This window comes from Ornithorhynchus anatinus, chromosome 7 (genome assembly GCF_004115215.2).
Source record: "Ornithorhynchus anatinus isolate Pmale09 chromosome 7, mOrnAna1.pri.v4, whole genome shotgun sequence".
Lineage (NCBI taxonomy): Eukaryota > Metazoa > Chordata > Mammalia > Monotremata > Ornithorhynchidae > Ornithorhynchus > Ornithorhynchus anatinus.
Window position 1 is genome coordinate 61,730,425 of NC_041734.1, and position 17,312 is coordinate 61,747,736.

The following is a 17,312-nucleotide window of genomic DNA, read 5'->3' on the forward strand; positions in this document are numbered from 1 at the left end:
TGAATGAATGAATGAATTCATTCAATAGTATTTACTGAGTGCTTACTATGTGCAGAGCACTGTACTAAGCGCTTAGAATGTACAATTTGGTAACAGAGACAATCCCTGCCCATTGACGGGCTTACAGTCTAAAGGTGGGAGAGTGGGGGTACCAGTCTCCAAGCCTACACCCTCCAAAATGCCCCACTCCCTCCCTCAATCCCAGGGTCCTGGCCTGACCTCCCGACCCTCCTCCCCCAAGGAGATTGAACACTCCCAGCCCCAACCACACCAGGGAAGGGGATAGGGCAGTCTGTAAGCTCATTATGTAAGCTGTAAACTATAATTAGACTGTAAGCTCATTATGGGCAGGGAATGATTCTGCTAATTCTGTTGTACTGTGTTCGCCCAAGCACTTAGTACAGTGCTCTGTACATAGTAAGCTCTCAATAAATACCATCAGTTGACCATTGACTGATTGAGCTAATCTAGTCAATTAGTCTTGGTTCATTTATTCAATAGTATTTATTGAGCGCTTACTATGTGCAGAGCACTGTACTAAGCGCTTGGAATGAACAAGTCGGCAACAGATAGAGACAATCCCTGCCGTTTGACGGGCTTACGGTCTAATCGGGGGAGACGGACAGACAAGAACAATGGCAATAAATAGAGTCAAGGGGAAGAACGTCTCATAAAAATAATGGCAACTAAATAGAATCAAGGCAATGTACAATTCATTAACAAAATAAATAGGGTAATGGAAATATATTGTGACAGCAAGCTGAGAATCAATACAAGATGCCACTCGGGAGTCGGGGGCCGGGGGTCTTGTCCTGTTCTTCCCCCACCGCTTCAGCCTCTCGTCAGTCACCGCAACTACCCTGCCCTAGACCTAGTAGGCCGGCCCTAGACCTACAGCTCCTCAGGCTCCCTAGCCCACTGGCCCACTGGCTACTTGCTCTTATTTTAGCCAGCACCCACCAGCCTTCTCTCCTGCCTCCTCCCCTGGTCCCCTGGGCACCCTGTGCCCGGGAGGAACTCAACAGGATATTTGAGGAAGGTGGTTTTGTGTGCCTTAAGCATCCTGGGTATTTGTATTTACTCTTGGCAAGAGCAGCTAATCCAACCAGCTTTGGCCCCACCACCTGGTCCGGGAACCCAACTCCTCTACCCGCTCTCTGTGGCTCCCAGATTGGGGGCCGGAGGGGCGGGGGGGGAAGGAAGGGGCATTCACCACCAACTGACTTTGCAGTCTGAGCCTCAGTCTTCCCATCTGTAACGTGGTGAGAAAAACCCAACGTTCCTCCTGGCCTCCCGTCACCGCCGGCGAGACGCATGGGGTAGCAGATGTGGGAGCTTGTTCTTGGGAAGAAAGGTGTCTTGAAAATCCAGACGGAAATGACAATTGCTGTTGCTATTAAGGTATTACAAGAGCCCTGGAGATGGAGATCTGACAAAACGCCAGCCCACACCTTGTTAAACAAATTTATAGCCAGTGGGGCTATTCCCAAATTCATCCCATCCACGATAGACCCCCAACTCTTCATTCATTCATTCAGTCAATAGTATTTATTGAGCGCTTACTATGTCCAGAGCACTGTACTAAGTGCTTGGAATGTCTTTGCCCCCTGTGGCCCCCAAACAACTAACCACAAAGGACTCGCAGTAACCAAGGGGGAGCATAAAAGGCAGATGCCTCCAGTTAGAGCTGAAAGGCACTATCAGCCCTCCCAAGGGGGTACAGGAGCTGGCAGTGCCCTGGCAGCCCAGGAGATCTGTCTCAGAGCCACATCTGATTGCACAGAAATATGGAATACTCATAATCTCTGGCCCAGGCTTTCATTTGCAGACATATACATCAGCCCATAACCTTCCAGTGCACTGAAATGAACCATCTCTCTTAGGGGTGAGGGATTCTTTCCCCCTCAAGGAAACCAGCACGGTCCACTGGAAAACACTCAAGACTTTAATTTCCTCTCTAGGCTGCAAAATTCTTGTGGTCAGAGATCGTGCCAACCAATTCTACTGTATTGTACTCTCTCAAGTGCTTAGTACAGTGCTCTACCCACAGTAAATAATAAAAGCCATTAATATTTTGTGGTATTTGTTAAGTGCTTACTCTACATCCGGCACTGTACTAATCTCCATTTTGTAGATGAGGTAACTGTGGCACAGTTCTGACTCCCAGGTCCGTTCTCTATCCATTAGACCATGCAGATTCACTTACTGATTGTGTCAGTAGCTTGACTTCTAATCTTGGCTCTGCCCCTTGCCTGCTGTATCACCTTGGGCAAGTCACTTAACCTCTCTGGGCCTCAGTTTCCTCACCTCTAAAATGGGGATTAAATATCTGCTCCTTGCTCCCGCTTAGACTGTAAACTCTGGTTGTGGGACAGGGACTGTGTTTCATTCCAGCTCCATCACTTGGCTGCTGTGTGACCTTGGGCAAGTCATTTCACTTTTCTGGGCCTCAGTTACCTCATCTAGAAAATGGGGACTGAGACTGTGAGTCCCATGAGGGACAGGGACCGTCTCCAACCCGAATTATTTGTATCCGCCCTAAAGCTCAGTACAGTGCCTGGCATATAGTAAGCACTCAACAAATACTGTAATTATTGTTATTCTTATCTGGCTGTATTATACAGCATTTGGTACATAAGGGCTTAATTATTATACAAATAATTACAATTTTATAATTAATTAATTATATAATTAATTTATAATTAAAATATAATTATAAAAATAAATAATTATACAAATAATAATAAAAACCAAATGCTGTAATTACTGTTATTCTTATCTGGCTGTATTATACAGCATTCGGTACATTAGGACTTAATAATTACCCCAATTATCATTATTTTTTTCCCTCTCTGGGGCTTTAGGGGTGCTTTCCCTATCTTTGGAGTCTAAAGGAGTTCCCTGCCCCTTCCAGCCTCACCAGGTGGCTGAGTGTAGGTGGGGGAGAGGGGCATTAGGGTTGGGGGGATGGTAGGAGGGAGAGTGTTAGGGTCAGGAGGGCAGGCAGGTGGGGAGTGGTAGAGTTGGAGGAAGGAGGTGTGAGGGCTGGGGGGTGCAAGAGTTAGGAGGGGTGGGCAAGAGAGGAAGGGGTCGTTCGAGTTAGGGGGTGGGGCTGGTGGGGTCATATTAGAGTTGTTTGGGGAGTCCTTTCCTAACTGCTGAAGCTGAAGGACCTTGGATTCTCTGTGGTGGCCCTGCCCCCTTTCTGATAATGATGATGATAATTATAATACTAATAATGGTACTTGTTAAGCACTTACTATGTGTCAGGCACTGTACTAACTAAGCGCTGAGGTGGATACAAGAAATGGGGTTGGACTCAGTCCCTGTCCCACTTGGGGCTCACAGTCTCAACCCCCATTTTACAGATGAGGTAATGGAGGCACAGAGAAGTTGAGTGATATGCCCTAGGGCACACAGCAGACAAGTGGTGGAGTTAGGATTAGAACCCATGACCTTCTGACTGGCAGCCCCATGCTCTATCCACTATGCCATGCTGCTTCTCTAATACTACTACTAATAAGATGAATAAGAACAATAACAACAGCAAGCTCCGGGCTGCCCCATTTCAGGGGTGCTCCGTAAGTCTTTGCAGTGGGAAAACTGGGTTTGAATGACGGGGATGGGAGTTGGGGGGCTCTAAAGGAGGGTAGGGATGGGGGAGGGGTGGTGGCACAGGGCACCCTGGGTGGGAGGGGGGGACATTGGGCGCTGCTCTGATCCTTCGGGTTCCTTATTTTATCGATAATAATAACAATAATAATAATAATGGTGTTTGTTAAGCACTTACTTTGTGCCGAGCACTGTTCTGAGCGCCGGGTTAGATACCCAGTCATCAGGTGGTCCCACGTGGGGCTCCCAGTCTTCATTCCCATTTTCCAGATGAGGGAACTGAGGCACAGAGAAGTGAAGGGAGTTGCCCAAGGGCACACAGCAGAGAAGGGGTGGAGCCGAGATTAGAACCCACATCTACTGACCCCCAAACCCGTGCTCTTGCCATTGAGCCACCGCCCCTCCTCCTTCGCCCTCCGGACTTCTGGTCTCAGTTTCCCCAACTCGGAGATGGAGGGGAGCGAAGTGGGGACTGTGAAACCGTTGTGGGCAGGGAATGTCTCTCTTTATAGAGAAGCAGCGTGGCTCAGTGGAAAGAGCCCGGGCTTGGGAGTCAGAGGTCGTGGGTTCGAATCTTGCCTCTGCCACTTGTCAGCTGTGGGACTGTGGGCAAGTCACTTTACTTCTCTGTGCCTCAGTTACCTCATCTGTAAAATGGGGATTAAGACTGTGAGCCCCACGTGGGACAACCTGATGACCTTGTATCTACCCCAGCGCTTAGAACAGTGTTCTGCACACAATAAGCGCTTAACAAATACCAACATTATTATTATTATTATTGCTCTATGGTAGTTTCCAAGCGCTTAGCACAGTGCTCTGCACACAGTAAGCGCTTAATAAATACGACTGAATGAATGGGGAAGAACTCTGTTCCGCAGCGCAGAGTAATAATAATAATGGTAAATAATAATAATGTTGGTGTTTAAGCGCTTACTCTGTGCAGAGCCCTGTTCTAAGCGCTGGGGGAGATACAGGGTAATCAGGTTGTCCCACGTGAGGCTCACAGTCTTCATTCCCATTTTCCAGATGAGGGAACTGAGGCCCAGAGAAGTTAAGTGACTTGCCCACAGTCACACAGCTGACAAGTGGCAGAGGCGAGATTCGAACCTATGACCTCTGACTCCCAAGCCCGGGCTCTCTCCACTGAGCCACGACTGCTTCTCCAATAAATAGAATAATGGTAGTCGTTAAGCGCTGACTATGTGCCAAGCACTGTGCTAAGCCCCGGGGGTAATAATAATAATAATGTTGGTTTTGTTAAGCGCTTACTATGTGCCGAGCACTGTTCTAAACGCTGGGGTAGATCCAGGGTAATCAGGTTGTCCCACGTGAGGCTCACAGGCAATCCCCATTTTACAGATGAGGTAACTGAGGCACAGAGAAATGAAGTGGCTTGCCCACAGTCACACAGCCGACAAGTGGCAGAGCCGGGATTCGAACTCATGACCTCTGGCTCCCAAGCTCGTGCTCTTTCCACTGAGCCACGCTGCTTGTCCCACGTGGGGCTCGCGGTCTCATTTTCCAGATGAGGTCCCTGCGGCTCAGAGAAGTTAGGCGACTCGCCCAGGTCACCCAGCAGGCCCGGGGTGGGGATTAGAACCCAGGACCCGATGACTCCCAGGCCCGGGCTCTGGCCGCCGGTTCTTGACCCTGGAGGGGTCGGGGAGGCAAGGGCCGCGAAGGGGTCGGAGCTGGCGGGGCGTCGCGGTATAAGGAGGGAGGAGGCGCGCTATAAAAGGAGGGAGGCGCGGTTCCCGGGAGGAGGCGGGGACACGGCGCCCTCCCCTGCCCTGCCCTCGGCTCCCCCAGCCCCGGCCCTGCCCACTCGCCGCCGGGAGCCCGGGCGACCTCGGGCGGGGAGCCGGAGACCTCGGGCGGGGAGCCGGAGAGGCGGCATGGGTTGGGGCGGCCGCGCCTCCGCGCTGTTGGTGCGCAACCTGCAGCCCACCCTGACCTACTGGAGCGTCTTCTTCAGCTTCGGGCTGTGCGTGGCCTTCCTGGGCCCCACGCTCTTCGACCTGCGCTGCCAGACCCACAGCTCCCTGCCCCAGGTCACCTGGGTCTTCTTCGCCCAGCAGTTCTGCCTCCTGTTGGGCAGCACCTTGGGGGGCGTCTTCAAGAGGACGTGAGTCCCCCCTCGGGTCTCCCTCTGTCCACCTCCTTCCCCCCGGGTCCCTCTGCCATCCTCTCCCTCCCGCTGTCCCGCTGCGTCCCCTTCTGTTCCCCCCGTCTCCTCCTCCTCCTTCCCTATATCCCCCTGCCTACCCCTGGGCTCCCCTGCCTCCATCCTCCCTGCCTCCCCCGCCTCCTCCCTCCCTGTCTCTTCCCTTCTTCCCTCTCTCCCCCTGTCTCTTTCCTCCCTGTGTCCCTCTGTCTCCTCTCTCCCTGTGTCCCCCTGCCTCCCCTTCTGTCCTCTGCCTCTTCCTCCCCCGTGTCCCCCTGCTTCCTCTCCCCCCCCCCCCCCGGTCTCTTCCCTCCTTCCCTCTCTCCCCCGTCTCCTTCCTCCCTGTGTCCCTGTCACCTCCCTCCCTGTGTCCCCCTGCCTCCCCTTCTGTCCCCTGCCTCTTTTTCCCCCTCTGTCCCCCTGCCTCCTCCCTCCCATCGCTTCCCTCCTTCCCTGTATCCCTCTGTCTCCTCTCTCCCTGTGTCCCCCTGTCTCCTCCCTCCCTGTGTCCCCCTACCACCCCTTCTGTCCCCTGCCTCTTCCTTCCTTCCCTAGGTCCCCCTGTCTCTTCCTCCCCCTGTGTCCCCCTGCCTCCTCTCTCCCTGTCTCTTCCCTCTTTCTCTGTATCCCCGTCTCCTTCCTCCCTGTGTCCCCCTGCCTCCTCCCTCCCTGTGTCCCCTGCCTCCTCCTCCCCGTATGCCCCTGCTTGCCCTCTGTATCCCCCTGCCTCCCCTTGTGTCCTCCTCCCTCCCCCAGTGTCCCCTGAGTCCTGCCTCCCCCCGTGTCCCCCATCCCTCTCACTCTGTCCCACCGCTTCTCCCTCCATCCCCCTACCTCCCCCACCCCCTTCATCTCCTAGCCCTCCCCCACCTCTGTCTTCTTGCCACCCCCCTCTTCTGACCCCAACCGTCTCTGTTCCTCTGTCTTCTTCTGCCCCCTTTGCCACCCTGCCCTCTGACCCCCTCGGGCCCCCATCTGCCTCCCTGCATTATCTTCCAGATCCCTCTCCTCTCTCAACTTCTTTCCCGACCCCTCTCCCTTTGCTCTGTCTCTTCTCTCCGCTGGCTCCTGGCCCCCACCCCCATTCACCTCCCCTGCCCTGCTAGGGGAGGGGGGGTGGGTCACAGCTTGCCCCTGCGGTCTTGATACCTGACATCTCTGCCCGTCAGTTGCCCCTCAGATACCATAACTGAAGGAGGTGGGGCAGCTCACTTGGCATAGTGGATAGTGCATGGGCCTGGGAGTCAGAAGGTTCTATTCCCGGCTCCACCACTTGTCTGTTGGGGCACCTTGGGCAAGTCACTCTACTTCTCTGTGCCTCAGTTACTTCATTTGCACAATGGGGATTGAGACTGTGAGCCCCATGTGGGACAGGGACTGAGTCCAACATGATTTGCTGGTATCTGCCCCAGCGCTTCATATGGTACCTGGCACATCGTAAGCGCTTAACAAATATGACAATTATTATTATTGCTCCCTTTCCCCCTCTCTCTGTCCTCTCCCCCCTCAATCCGTTAATCAATCAGTGGTATTAATTGAGCACTTATTTTCATTCAATCATATTTATTGAGCGCTTACTGTCTGCAGAGCACTGTACTGAGTGCTTGGAATGTACAATTTGGCAAGAGCTAGAGACAATCCCTGCCCAACAACGGCTCACAGTCTAAAAGGAGGAGACAGACAACAAAACAAGTAGTCAGGCATCAATACCATCAAGATAAATAGAATCATAGATATATACACACCGTTAATAAAATAGAGAAATAGATAACATAATAGAGTAATAAGTGCAGAGCACTGTACTAATATACAATATACAATTTAATAGAGTTGGTAGACACTTCCCCGGTCCCTAATGAGCTTACAGTCTAGAGTGGGAGAGAGACGTTAATATAAATAAATACATTGGGAATCTGTTCCCAAGTGCTGTGGGGTGAATATCAAGTGGTTTAAGGTTACAGACATTCATTCATTCAGTAGTATTTATTGAGCGCTTACTATATGCAGAGCACTGTACTAAGCACTTGGAATGTACAATTCGGCAACAGATAGAGACCATCCTTGCCCAGGGATGGGCTTACAGTCTAATCGGGGGAGACAGACGGACAAAAACAAGACAACATAATCACAGTAAATAGAATCAAGGAGATGTACACCCCATTAACAAAATAAATAGGGTAATAAAAATATATGTAAATGAGCAGACGAGCACAGTGCTGAGGGGAGGAGAAGGGAGAGGGGGAGGAGCAGAGGGAAAGGGGGGGAAGGGGGGGGAAGGGGGCTTAGCTGAGGGGAGGTGGGGGGCGGTAGAGAGGGAGCAGAGGGAAAAGGGGAAGCTCAGGCTGGGAAGGCCTCTCGGAGGAGGTGAGCTCTCAGTAGGGCTTTGAAGAGGGGAAAGGAGTTAGTTTGGCGGAGGTGAGAAGGGAGGGCATTCCAGGACAGCGGGAGGACGTGGCCCAGGGATCGAAGGCGGGATAGGCGAGAACGGGGGACGGTGAGGAGGTGAGCGGCAGAGGAGCAGAGCATGTGGGGTGGGCAGTAGAAAGAGAGAAGGGAGGAGAGATAGGAGGGGGCAAGGGGATGGAGAGCCTTGAAGCCCAGAGTGAGGAGTTTTCGTTAAGTGTGGAGGTTGATAGGCAACTACTGGAGTCCATAGGCGATGCTTTCTTCCTGACCCCTTCCCCGTCTCTGCCCCCTGCCCCCTCATTCATTCAATCGTATTTATTGAGCGCTTACTGTGTGCAGAACACCGTACTAAGCGCTTGGAAGGTACAATTCGGCAACAGATACAGTCCCTACCCAACAGCGGGCTCACTCCCCTCCTCCCCCTCCTCTCTCCTACTACTACCAACTATTGAAATTCCCTCCAGAAACTTCTTTCTTCAAACTGAAGCTTAGGCAGCTCCCAAGGTGACTCCTGGTTTATTTATTTTCCCGAACTCACCAAGTGAACACGGGCTCCCACCCCCACTTCACACCCCCTCCCCCCCGCTTCACACCCCCTCCCCCCACCACAACCTCCAAGAGAGTATGGTTAAAACTACAGTTCACCCATTTGAAGGAAAAAGGGGGCCAAGGGAGGGGGCTAAATTGGGCCGTGACCCTTCTCCCACCATCCCTCTCTTCCCACTAGAACCTAGGTGGTATCATGCCTGGTAAAAAGGTGAAAGCATCAGCAGCTCTTAGTACATTGCCCGATACATAGTGATCACTTAAATACCATTTTTTAAAAAGTGCCTGCATGCTCCCCCTCTCTTCTGTTTCTGTGTTTCCTTTCCTCTCTCCCCCTTTCCCCAACCATCTCCACACACATTGAGATGTGTGGCCTAGTGTGAGCCAGAAAATCAGAAGGTCATAGGTTCTAATCCTGACTCCCTCACTTGTCTGCTGTGTGGCCTTGGGCAAATCACTTCACTTCTCTGTGCCTCAGTTGCCTCATCTGTAAAATGGGGATTAAGACTGAGCCCTGTGCAGAACAGGGACTGTCTAATCCAATTTGCTGGTAAGCACCCCAATGTTTAGTGCAGTAGCTGGCACATAGTAAGTGCCTAACGAATACTATTATTATTATTAAATCCAAGGTTGGGTCAGGGATTAGATCAGTCAGGCTGAATGTCAACCTTCCCCAGGGTTGCTGTTGACAGGAGCTGCTGGGAATTTCCTCTCCCACCCGCGTGCCCCTGACTTAGGTCTAAACACCCCGGAAAAACCTGGTCCACCTAGAATGGCATCTTGGGCTGTGCTGGTGGGGAAACCACTAAAACTAGGACCCAGGTGATATGGGGACACCGGCTAACCGTGTCCTTACTGGACAGGAAGTACAATTCTTTCCGTGGAACTCTGGGATCCTGCGTCTCCCAACTACTTCATTGGTATGTTGGCATTTCTTGGTCTTGGGGGGGAGCCTTGGGTGAGGTATCTTGTCTGAACCCTCATGAGCAGAAAGTTTGGATGGCACATGCCATCTCTGGGATGGCAGCTTCCTCTCTGTGATCTCGTTTGTCCTTCCAGGGAGGGGCAGAGAGGAGAATATTCTATTTTACAGATGGAGCAAATAAGCCCCAGAGAAATTAGGTGACATGCTCACAATCATCCAGGGGAGAATATTCTATTTTACAGATGGAGCAAATACGCCCCAGATAAATTAGGTGACTTGCTCACAGTCATCCAGAGTTTCAGGTTTAGAGGTGGGCTTAGAGATGGAGACAGTTAGAAGCAGGTTGGAGACAGGTTAGAGATAGATTAGCATCAGGTTAGAGACAGGGTTAGAGACAAGGTAGAGACAGGTTTAGGTTCATTCAATCGTATTTACTGAGCGCTGTACTAAGCGCTTAGAGACAGGTTAGGTCAGTTCCATCCATTAGATTACAGTGCTTCCTCCCTTCCACCTTCCTGTCCACTACTTCTTTGATGGAGGGGCTCCCTATGTCAGTCTCCAAAGGGGCCACTGGGTCCTCTCAGCTTTTGTCCCTGGAAAAATGCCCTGGGCCATTTGCTCTCCCATCCCCTGCAAGGAGCTGCAGGGATGTCAGAGGGGTGTAAAAAAACCTTGCAGCACATCTAGGTGTGTTTACACACTCATATATGCATGTGTCTATCAGGACATCTGTGCCCTGCTATTAGAAGATAAGCACTCCCTATCCCCATCCACAAAAGAAGCTCTGAAGCCACCGACGCATAGTTAATGCCACACTTAAGTGAAAATGAAGTAGAGACTGACTTCTAGCCAGAGTTGACTTGTCTCTGGATCAGTGCCCAGCCAAGGTGGCTCATATGCCCACGCCTGCTTGAGCGCACATACGTGTGTGTTCTTGAAAGCCTCTTCTGTTCTTTCTAAAGGCCCTGACCTGAAGTCATGTTCTGAAGTCACCTGGGTTCCTGCCCTCTGGCCTTCTCCTCCATTCTTAACCCTGGCTGTCTCCCAACTCCCCACCCCCGACCCCCACAACCCCCCTCAGACCTTGGTCCTGAAAACAACTGGGTCTCCCCTGCCTCCTCAGGGTGCATCCCACCCACCAGGGATACAGGGTGGCCCTGGTGGAAGACACATTTATCGTTCTGTGAGTTGTAATGTGGAAGGCTAGGAAGTTAGGTCTTTATACAGGTCACCTGCCTCCCTCTCCCCACAACCACTCTTTGATTCTAAACCTAGGTTCCTCCCAGGTAGGGAGGGGTTAAAGTTCAAATGAGGGCTTCTTGGCTCCTCCTGAACCAGGCTGTCAGCCTCTCCCCACAGCCCCAGGGCAGGTGCCCACGTCCTTTGCGTTCAAGAGGTCACAGCTGATCTCCACTTCCATTTAATCCTGATCGAGAGACAAAGACGGGGGGGGGGGGGGTGAAACTGCAGTAGAAATGGTTGAGGTGGAGCATAATGAGCGACTTCCCAGCCGTCAGGTCAGTGACAGAATGGCTGTGGGCCTGATGCCTGAGAGCCCGCAGCTGTCTGCTGGGTGAAATTCACTGGCTCAATCCTTCCGGTGCTGACCTTCCAGGTTCTAGGTTTTCTCAGATCCAGGAAGGTTATTTTGGAAGCAGGTTTGTTTTTGTTTTTTTCATTCCAGGACCTTCTGAGCAAACTTATCTTCCCCAGATCAGGATGTTAGCCCTGAGAGTTTTGTGTTATCTTTGTTCTGTTGTTGCTGGCCGGCAGCTGCCCCATGGTCCGGCAGAGGCTGTAGGATTCTTTCCAGTTTCTGTTTCTTCCTCTCCTTTTGCCCTCTCCCTGACCTTGCTTCTAGTGCTCTGGGTTAGATGACACTTCGCTGCCACCTGCCTCCTCTCATCCACCTTCCCACCTAACAGGTAAGATCCCCACCCTGTCCCCTGAGCCCAGTTTGTAAAATCCCAGCCCATCCCGGCCCTCCTTCTTTCTTCTACCTGTCAGCCTCCTTACAGCACAGGGTATTTCTCTAGACTCAGAGCATCTGTTCTGGGCCCTGTGTGCCGTTTTCATTTTGTTTTTATGATATTTGTTAAGTGCTTACTAGGTGCCAGGAATTGTACTTAGCACTAGGGTAGATATAAGTTAAACATTCATTTACTCAATTGTATTCATTGAGTGCTTACTGTGTGCAGTACTGTACTAAGCTCTTGAAAAGTACAATTTAGCAACAAAGAGAGACAATCCCTGCCCACAACGGGCTCACACTGTAGAAGCGGGGAGGTTGGATACAATCCCTGTCCCACGAAGGGCTCATGGTCTTAACCCTCATTCTACATACGAGGTAACTGAGGCATGGAGAAGTTAAGTGACTTGCCCAAGGTCACCCACAGCAGACATTTGGCAGAGTCAGAATTAGAACTCCAGTCCTTCTGGCTCCCAGGCCTGTGTGCTATCCATTAGGCCACACTGCTCTTCCTTGCCCATAGCTTCTCCACACCCTTAGGGCCCCTCTACCGCCGGTGTACCTGCCTTGGCCCTCAGCTCCCCCGTAAGCTCACTGTGGGCTTGGAACATGTCTACCAACTCTGTCATATTGTACTCTCCTAAGCGCTTAGAGTACTCTGCACAAAGTAAATTCTCAATAAATATGGTTGATCAAGCCATCGGGTTGGGTAGGCTAACTCTCCCTGGGGTTAATTGGGAGTGACGGGGCACGGTCTGCCTGCTGGGAGTCAGACTGGCATCTATTCTTGGGGCTTGACACCCCCCCTACCCCCCGCTGTCCGCACCCCCCTCCGCTCAGGAAGGATGGTGATCTTGGCCCCTCCCCAGGCCGAGACTGGCAGGGTCTTGAGGATGCCAATGTAGCCTTTCCGGCTTTCCTTGGGCCTGACTCAACCACTTGCTCAAGAGATAAAAGGCCAGAATGGGAGAAAACCAAGGGCATCTGGGCCACTGTGGGCAGGATGTAGGCCCCCATATTAGGGCCAGGCCATGGCAGGGGGAGGAGGAAGATGAAGTCTGAGTGGGTGGTTAGGCTGGCTGCTTGGGTTAGTCCAACAGCCTGGGGGAGCGCATGAGTCTTTCGGGACCTCCTGTATTCAACCCAGCTTGCCCTCTGCTGTCCACCCGACCCCATGGGCCACCCTCTTGGTGCAATTGTCCTGGGCCATCTAGAGCCCCATTTACCCTGGATTAGGCAGGAGGGGCTCCCTCTCCCTGTTCCCTTAGATGAGGGATCTAAAGCACAGAGAGGTTGGGTGACTTACTGAAAGTCGCCCAGCAGATGGACAAAGCAGAGAGTTGTTCTCTGCCCCCTCTCCTCAGAGTTGGGATCCCCAGTATGACTCCCCAGTGGTAGACTTGTCATCTGCCCCCTCCTCTAGCCCAGCTGACCTGGCATAGAGATTCTGGGCCCCTGGGGCTTCCTGCTTCTCAAGGGGTCAAAGTGGGCAACATTTAATGCCATCCTCTCTTTTTTTTTATGGTATTTCTTAAGGGCTTACTATGAGCCAGGCGCTGTGCTAAATACTGGGTAGATTACAAGTTAATCAGGTTAAATACAATCTCTGTCCCACATGGGGTTCACAGTCTTAATCCCCATTTTACAAATGAGGCAACTGAGGCACATAGAAGTGACATGACTTACCCAAGGTCACACAGCAGACAAGAACCAGAGTTGGGACTAGAACCCAGGTCCTATGACTCCCAGGCCCATGCTCTATCCACTACTCCACGCTGCTTTCCCTGAGCAAACTGGGTGGTGAATGGTAGTCAGGACAAGACATTTCCAGATCCAGCATGTCCAGATTCCCGGGACCCAGGCTGACCTCTCGGTCCAGGTTCCCCATATTTCTTCCCCCACCCTTGCCCCCCGAGGCCGAGGGTCTGGCCCTACACTTCCAGCTGCCCTCTTCCTGGGGTCTTCTTAGCCCCTTCTGGATCTCCGTCTGTCTCTCTTCATCATGCCACCCACCCAAGGGAAGCCGTGGCTCAGGGGAGAAAGGAGAATCCCATCAGTGGATCCCTGCAACTTCTCCCAGGTCAGCACAGGCTCTGGAATTCGGCCAGCGTCGTCCTCCTGGGGGAACGGGAAGGCCCCAGCGCCCCCCCATCTTCCGCCACCACGCCCCGTGGCCCGGTTGGGAATGGTGCTGCCGGTGGGAGATGAGAAGCGAGCCGGGAGCTGGGAGTGGAGGAGGAGCCCTCTCCCACAGGAGCCTCCTGCTCTGTTACTGATTCCCACACTTGGCTCGGCCGGCTCCCTCGCTGTCTGGTCTCCGTTTCCTTCCTGCCAAAAGGACTTTGGCACCGAAGGCCTCAGCCACTGCCAGCTGGAGTCTGCTTGTCTCATCCGGTGGGAATGGGCGGGTGGGTGGGAGGGAGGAACGGACACAGGCAAGCTGGCTAGGCTCTGGGGAGCTGGAGGGGGTGGGGAGGTGGTCCTTAGGGACTCGGGGCCAGAGCTGCCCCCAGCTCTGGGCCACCTTCTTCCCTACGGGTCCAGAGGGCTGGGGCAGCTTCTGGAGGAATCAGTCAGGTGTCCTTGTTTCTAATTCACTTAATGAGCTGAGCAGGTTCACGGCTGGTGGCTGCTGCAAGGAAGACGTTCTGGTCCGTTAGGTGGCAGCCTCTGGGCTGGGCAGAGTAGGGCATCCCTCCTCTGTGAACCCAGGAAAGGTTCTCAGCCGTTTGGAGGAATGCATTGCCATCCTGCCTGGAGGCAGGGGGATGGACACCCCAGCGCTTAGTACAGTGCCTGGCACATAGTAAGCACTTAAATACCACAGTTATTGTTCTTATGAAATGTTCTGTCCGGGTCCTTCCAGGTGGGGCTATTCTAAATGCTGTTGAGGCATCCTATTCCTGAAGCTCTCCAGTGGGAAGCAATAAACTCCCTGTGGGCAGGGAACATACCCGCCAACTCTGTTTTTTGTACTCTCCCAAGTGTTTAGCATAGTGCTTTGAAAATAGTAAGTGCTCTATAAACACCACGGATGATGATGAAGAGAAGGAAACCAGTTTAAACATCGTCCATTTCTCCGACATGAGAGGGGAAATGGCTACTCCATAGGGTGAGATCAATCAATGATATTTATTGAATGCTTACTGTGTACAGAGCACTGTACTAAGCACTAGGGAGAGTACAATTCAACCCAGTCGGTAGACACGTTCCCTGCCCACAAGCAGTTTACAGTCTAGAGACTGGTCCTGGTCCAGCATTCTGGGAGAGAGAAGTCAGGAGTTTCTGCTCCCAAAGTCTTTTCCTGCCCTCAGCCTGAACTTGCTTTCTCTGGCTCTTTAAGAATGGTCCTGGAAACCTCAGATGCCCCTCTCCTGACCCAGGGGTAGCAGATGCCCCCGTTTTTTTTCATGGTACCCGTTAATTGCTTACTATGTTCCAGGCACTGTACTAAACACTACAGTAGATACAAGCTAATCAGGTTGGACAAGGTCCGTGTCCCATTTGAGGCTCCCAGTCTTCATCGAGAAGCAGCGTGGCTCAGTGGAAAGAGCCCGGGCTTGGGAGTCAGAGGTTGTGGGTTCAAATCCCAGCTCCGCCACTTGCCAGCTGTGTGACTTTGGGCAAGTCACTTCACTACTCTGTGCCTCAGTTACCTCATCTGTAAAATGGGGATTAAAACTGTGAGCCCCATGTGGGACAACCTGATCACCTTGTATCCCCCAGCGCTTAAAACAGTGCTTTGCACATAGTAAGTGCTTAACAAATACCACCATATTATTATTATTATTTTACAGATGAGGTAACTGAGGCACGGAAAAGTGAAGTGACTTGTCCAAGATCACACAGCAGACAACTATCAGAGCTAGGACTAGAACCCAGATCCTTCTGATTCTCCTGCCCATGCTCCATCCATTAATTCAGGCTGCTTGATACAACTTAACATAACAGTGACCTAAGGGGACTCATGAAATCTGGCGAAGCATTTCTACTGAGAGAGTTCTGATTTCCACTCCCACCACTCCAGAGTCTTTGGTTTCCCCTCCAAGGTCGCTGAGAACACAAGCCACCATCTCCAAGCTGCAGGAGCTAAGGCAGGGGGCCGCCACTGGGTACGGAAAACTAAAATATTCTGGCCATAGAAGTTTCCTATGCTGATCCCAGAGAACGTGCAGCATGGCCTAATGACTAGGACCTGAGAGTCAGAAAGACCTGGGTTCTTGTCTGCTGCATGACCTTGGACGAGTCACTTGACATCTCTGTGCCTCAGTTAACTCATCTGTAAATTGGGATTGTGAACCCTATGTGGGACATGGGCTGTGTCCAACCTGATTAGTTTGTATCTATCCCAGTGTTTAATACAATGTCTGGCACACAGTAAGTGCTTATCAAATACTATTTAAAAAAGCACCAAACAGTTACAAATTGGACTTTCTGGTCAATATCAATCAAGGGCATTTATTGAGTGCTTACTGTGTGAAGAGCACTGTACTAAGCGCTTGGGGAAAGTACAGTACCATGGAGTTGGTAAATGTTCTCCCCGTACACAAGGATTTTATAATCTACAGGGGGAGAAAGACATTAAAATAGGTTTTGAATAGGGGAAATAGGATGTAAGAAGAGTTATAAAGTTATCGTGGGGCTAGGGTGAGTATCAGAGTGCTTAAGAAGTACACAACTTAGTTCATAGTTGATTCAGGGAAGGGTGGATAGGAGAAATATTGTGTTTAGTCTGGGAAGGCCTCTTGGAGGAGGTGGTTTTTATTTTTATTTTTTAAGGAGGGTTTTAAAGGTGGGGAAGGTGGTGGATTGTAGAATATGAAGGGGTAAGGAGTTGCAGGCCAGAGGGAGGACGTGGGTAAGAAGGTTGGTGGTAGGATCGCTGAAATGGAGGTACAGAAAATATGTTGGTGCTAGAGGAGCGGGGTGAGTGGACTGAGTTGTAGTAAGGGATCAGCAAGGTTAGGTCAGAGGGAGAGAACTGATCGAGTGCCTTAAAGTTGATGGCAATAATTTTGTGTTTGCAGAGGTGGATGGGTAATGATTGGAGGTTTTTTGAGAAGTAGGGAGACATGAACTGAATGCTATTTTTTTTCTTTTTTTTTTTTGAAAAATGATCCAGGCAGCAGAATGAAGTATGGACTGGAGTGGAGAGAGACAGGATGCAGGGAGGTCAGCTAGGAGGCTAATGCAGTAGTCAAGGCGGGAAATGAGTGCTTGGATCAGCAGGGTAGCCGTTTGGAGAGGAAAGGGCGGATTCTAGAGATGTTGTGAAGGTAGAACTGACAGGATTTCATGACAGATTGGTCTTCCTACCCCGAATCCATCCTGTCCCAGCCTACTGGGGAAGCACCTCATTCAGACCACAAGATAACAAACTAGAACACCAAACCAGTTTTGCGATAAAAAATTTAATCTGGCAATGGAGGAAAGACAGGACAGATGGAGAGCAGAAGCAAAGAGACTTGAATCATCCTGAGCTGGTTCTGACTCTAGAGGTAACCTCATAATAATAATAATGATTATGGTATTTAAGTGCTTACTATGTGCCAGAAATTGTACTAAGCACTGGGGTGGATAGAAGCAAATCAGGTTGGACACAGACCCTGTCCCACATGGGGCTCACAGTCTTACTCCCCATTTTACAGATGAGGTAACTGAGGCACAGAGAAGTGAAGTGATTTGCCCCT

At 51.4% G+C, this 17,312-nt stretch overlaps 1 protein-coding gene across 3 annotated transcripts in view; it reads left to right on the forward strand.

The window, feature by feature from the left end:
- Window positions 1-5,469: 5,469 nt before the first annotated feature.
- Window positions 5,470-17,312, forward strand: part of MFSD4A (major facilitator superfamily domain containing 4A) — a 38,609-nt gene continuing 26,766 nt past the window's right edge. For all 3 annotated transcript variants that reach the window (XM_029069878.2, XM_029069879.2, XM_029069882.2), the window contains exon 1: window positions 5,470-5,737. In XM_029069878.2, the coding sequence (XP_028925711.1) occupies window positions 5,508-5,737 (230 nt within the window). In that variant the 5' untranslated portion in view covers window positions 5,470-5,507. The remainder of the gene's footprint in view (window positions 5,738-17,312) is intronic.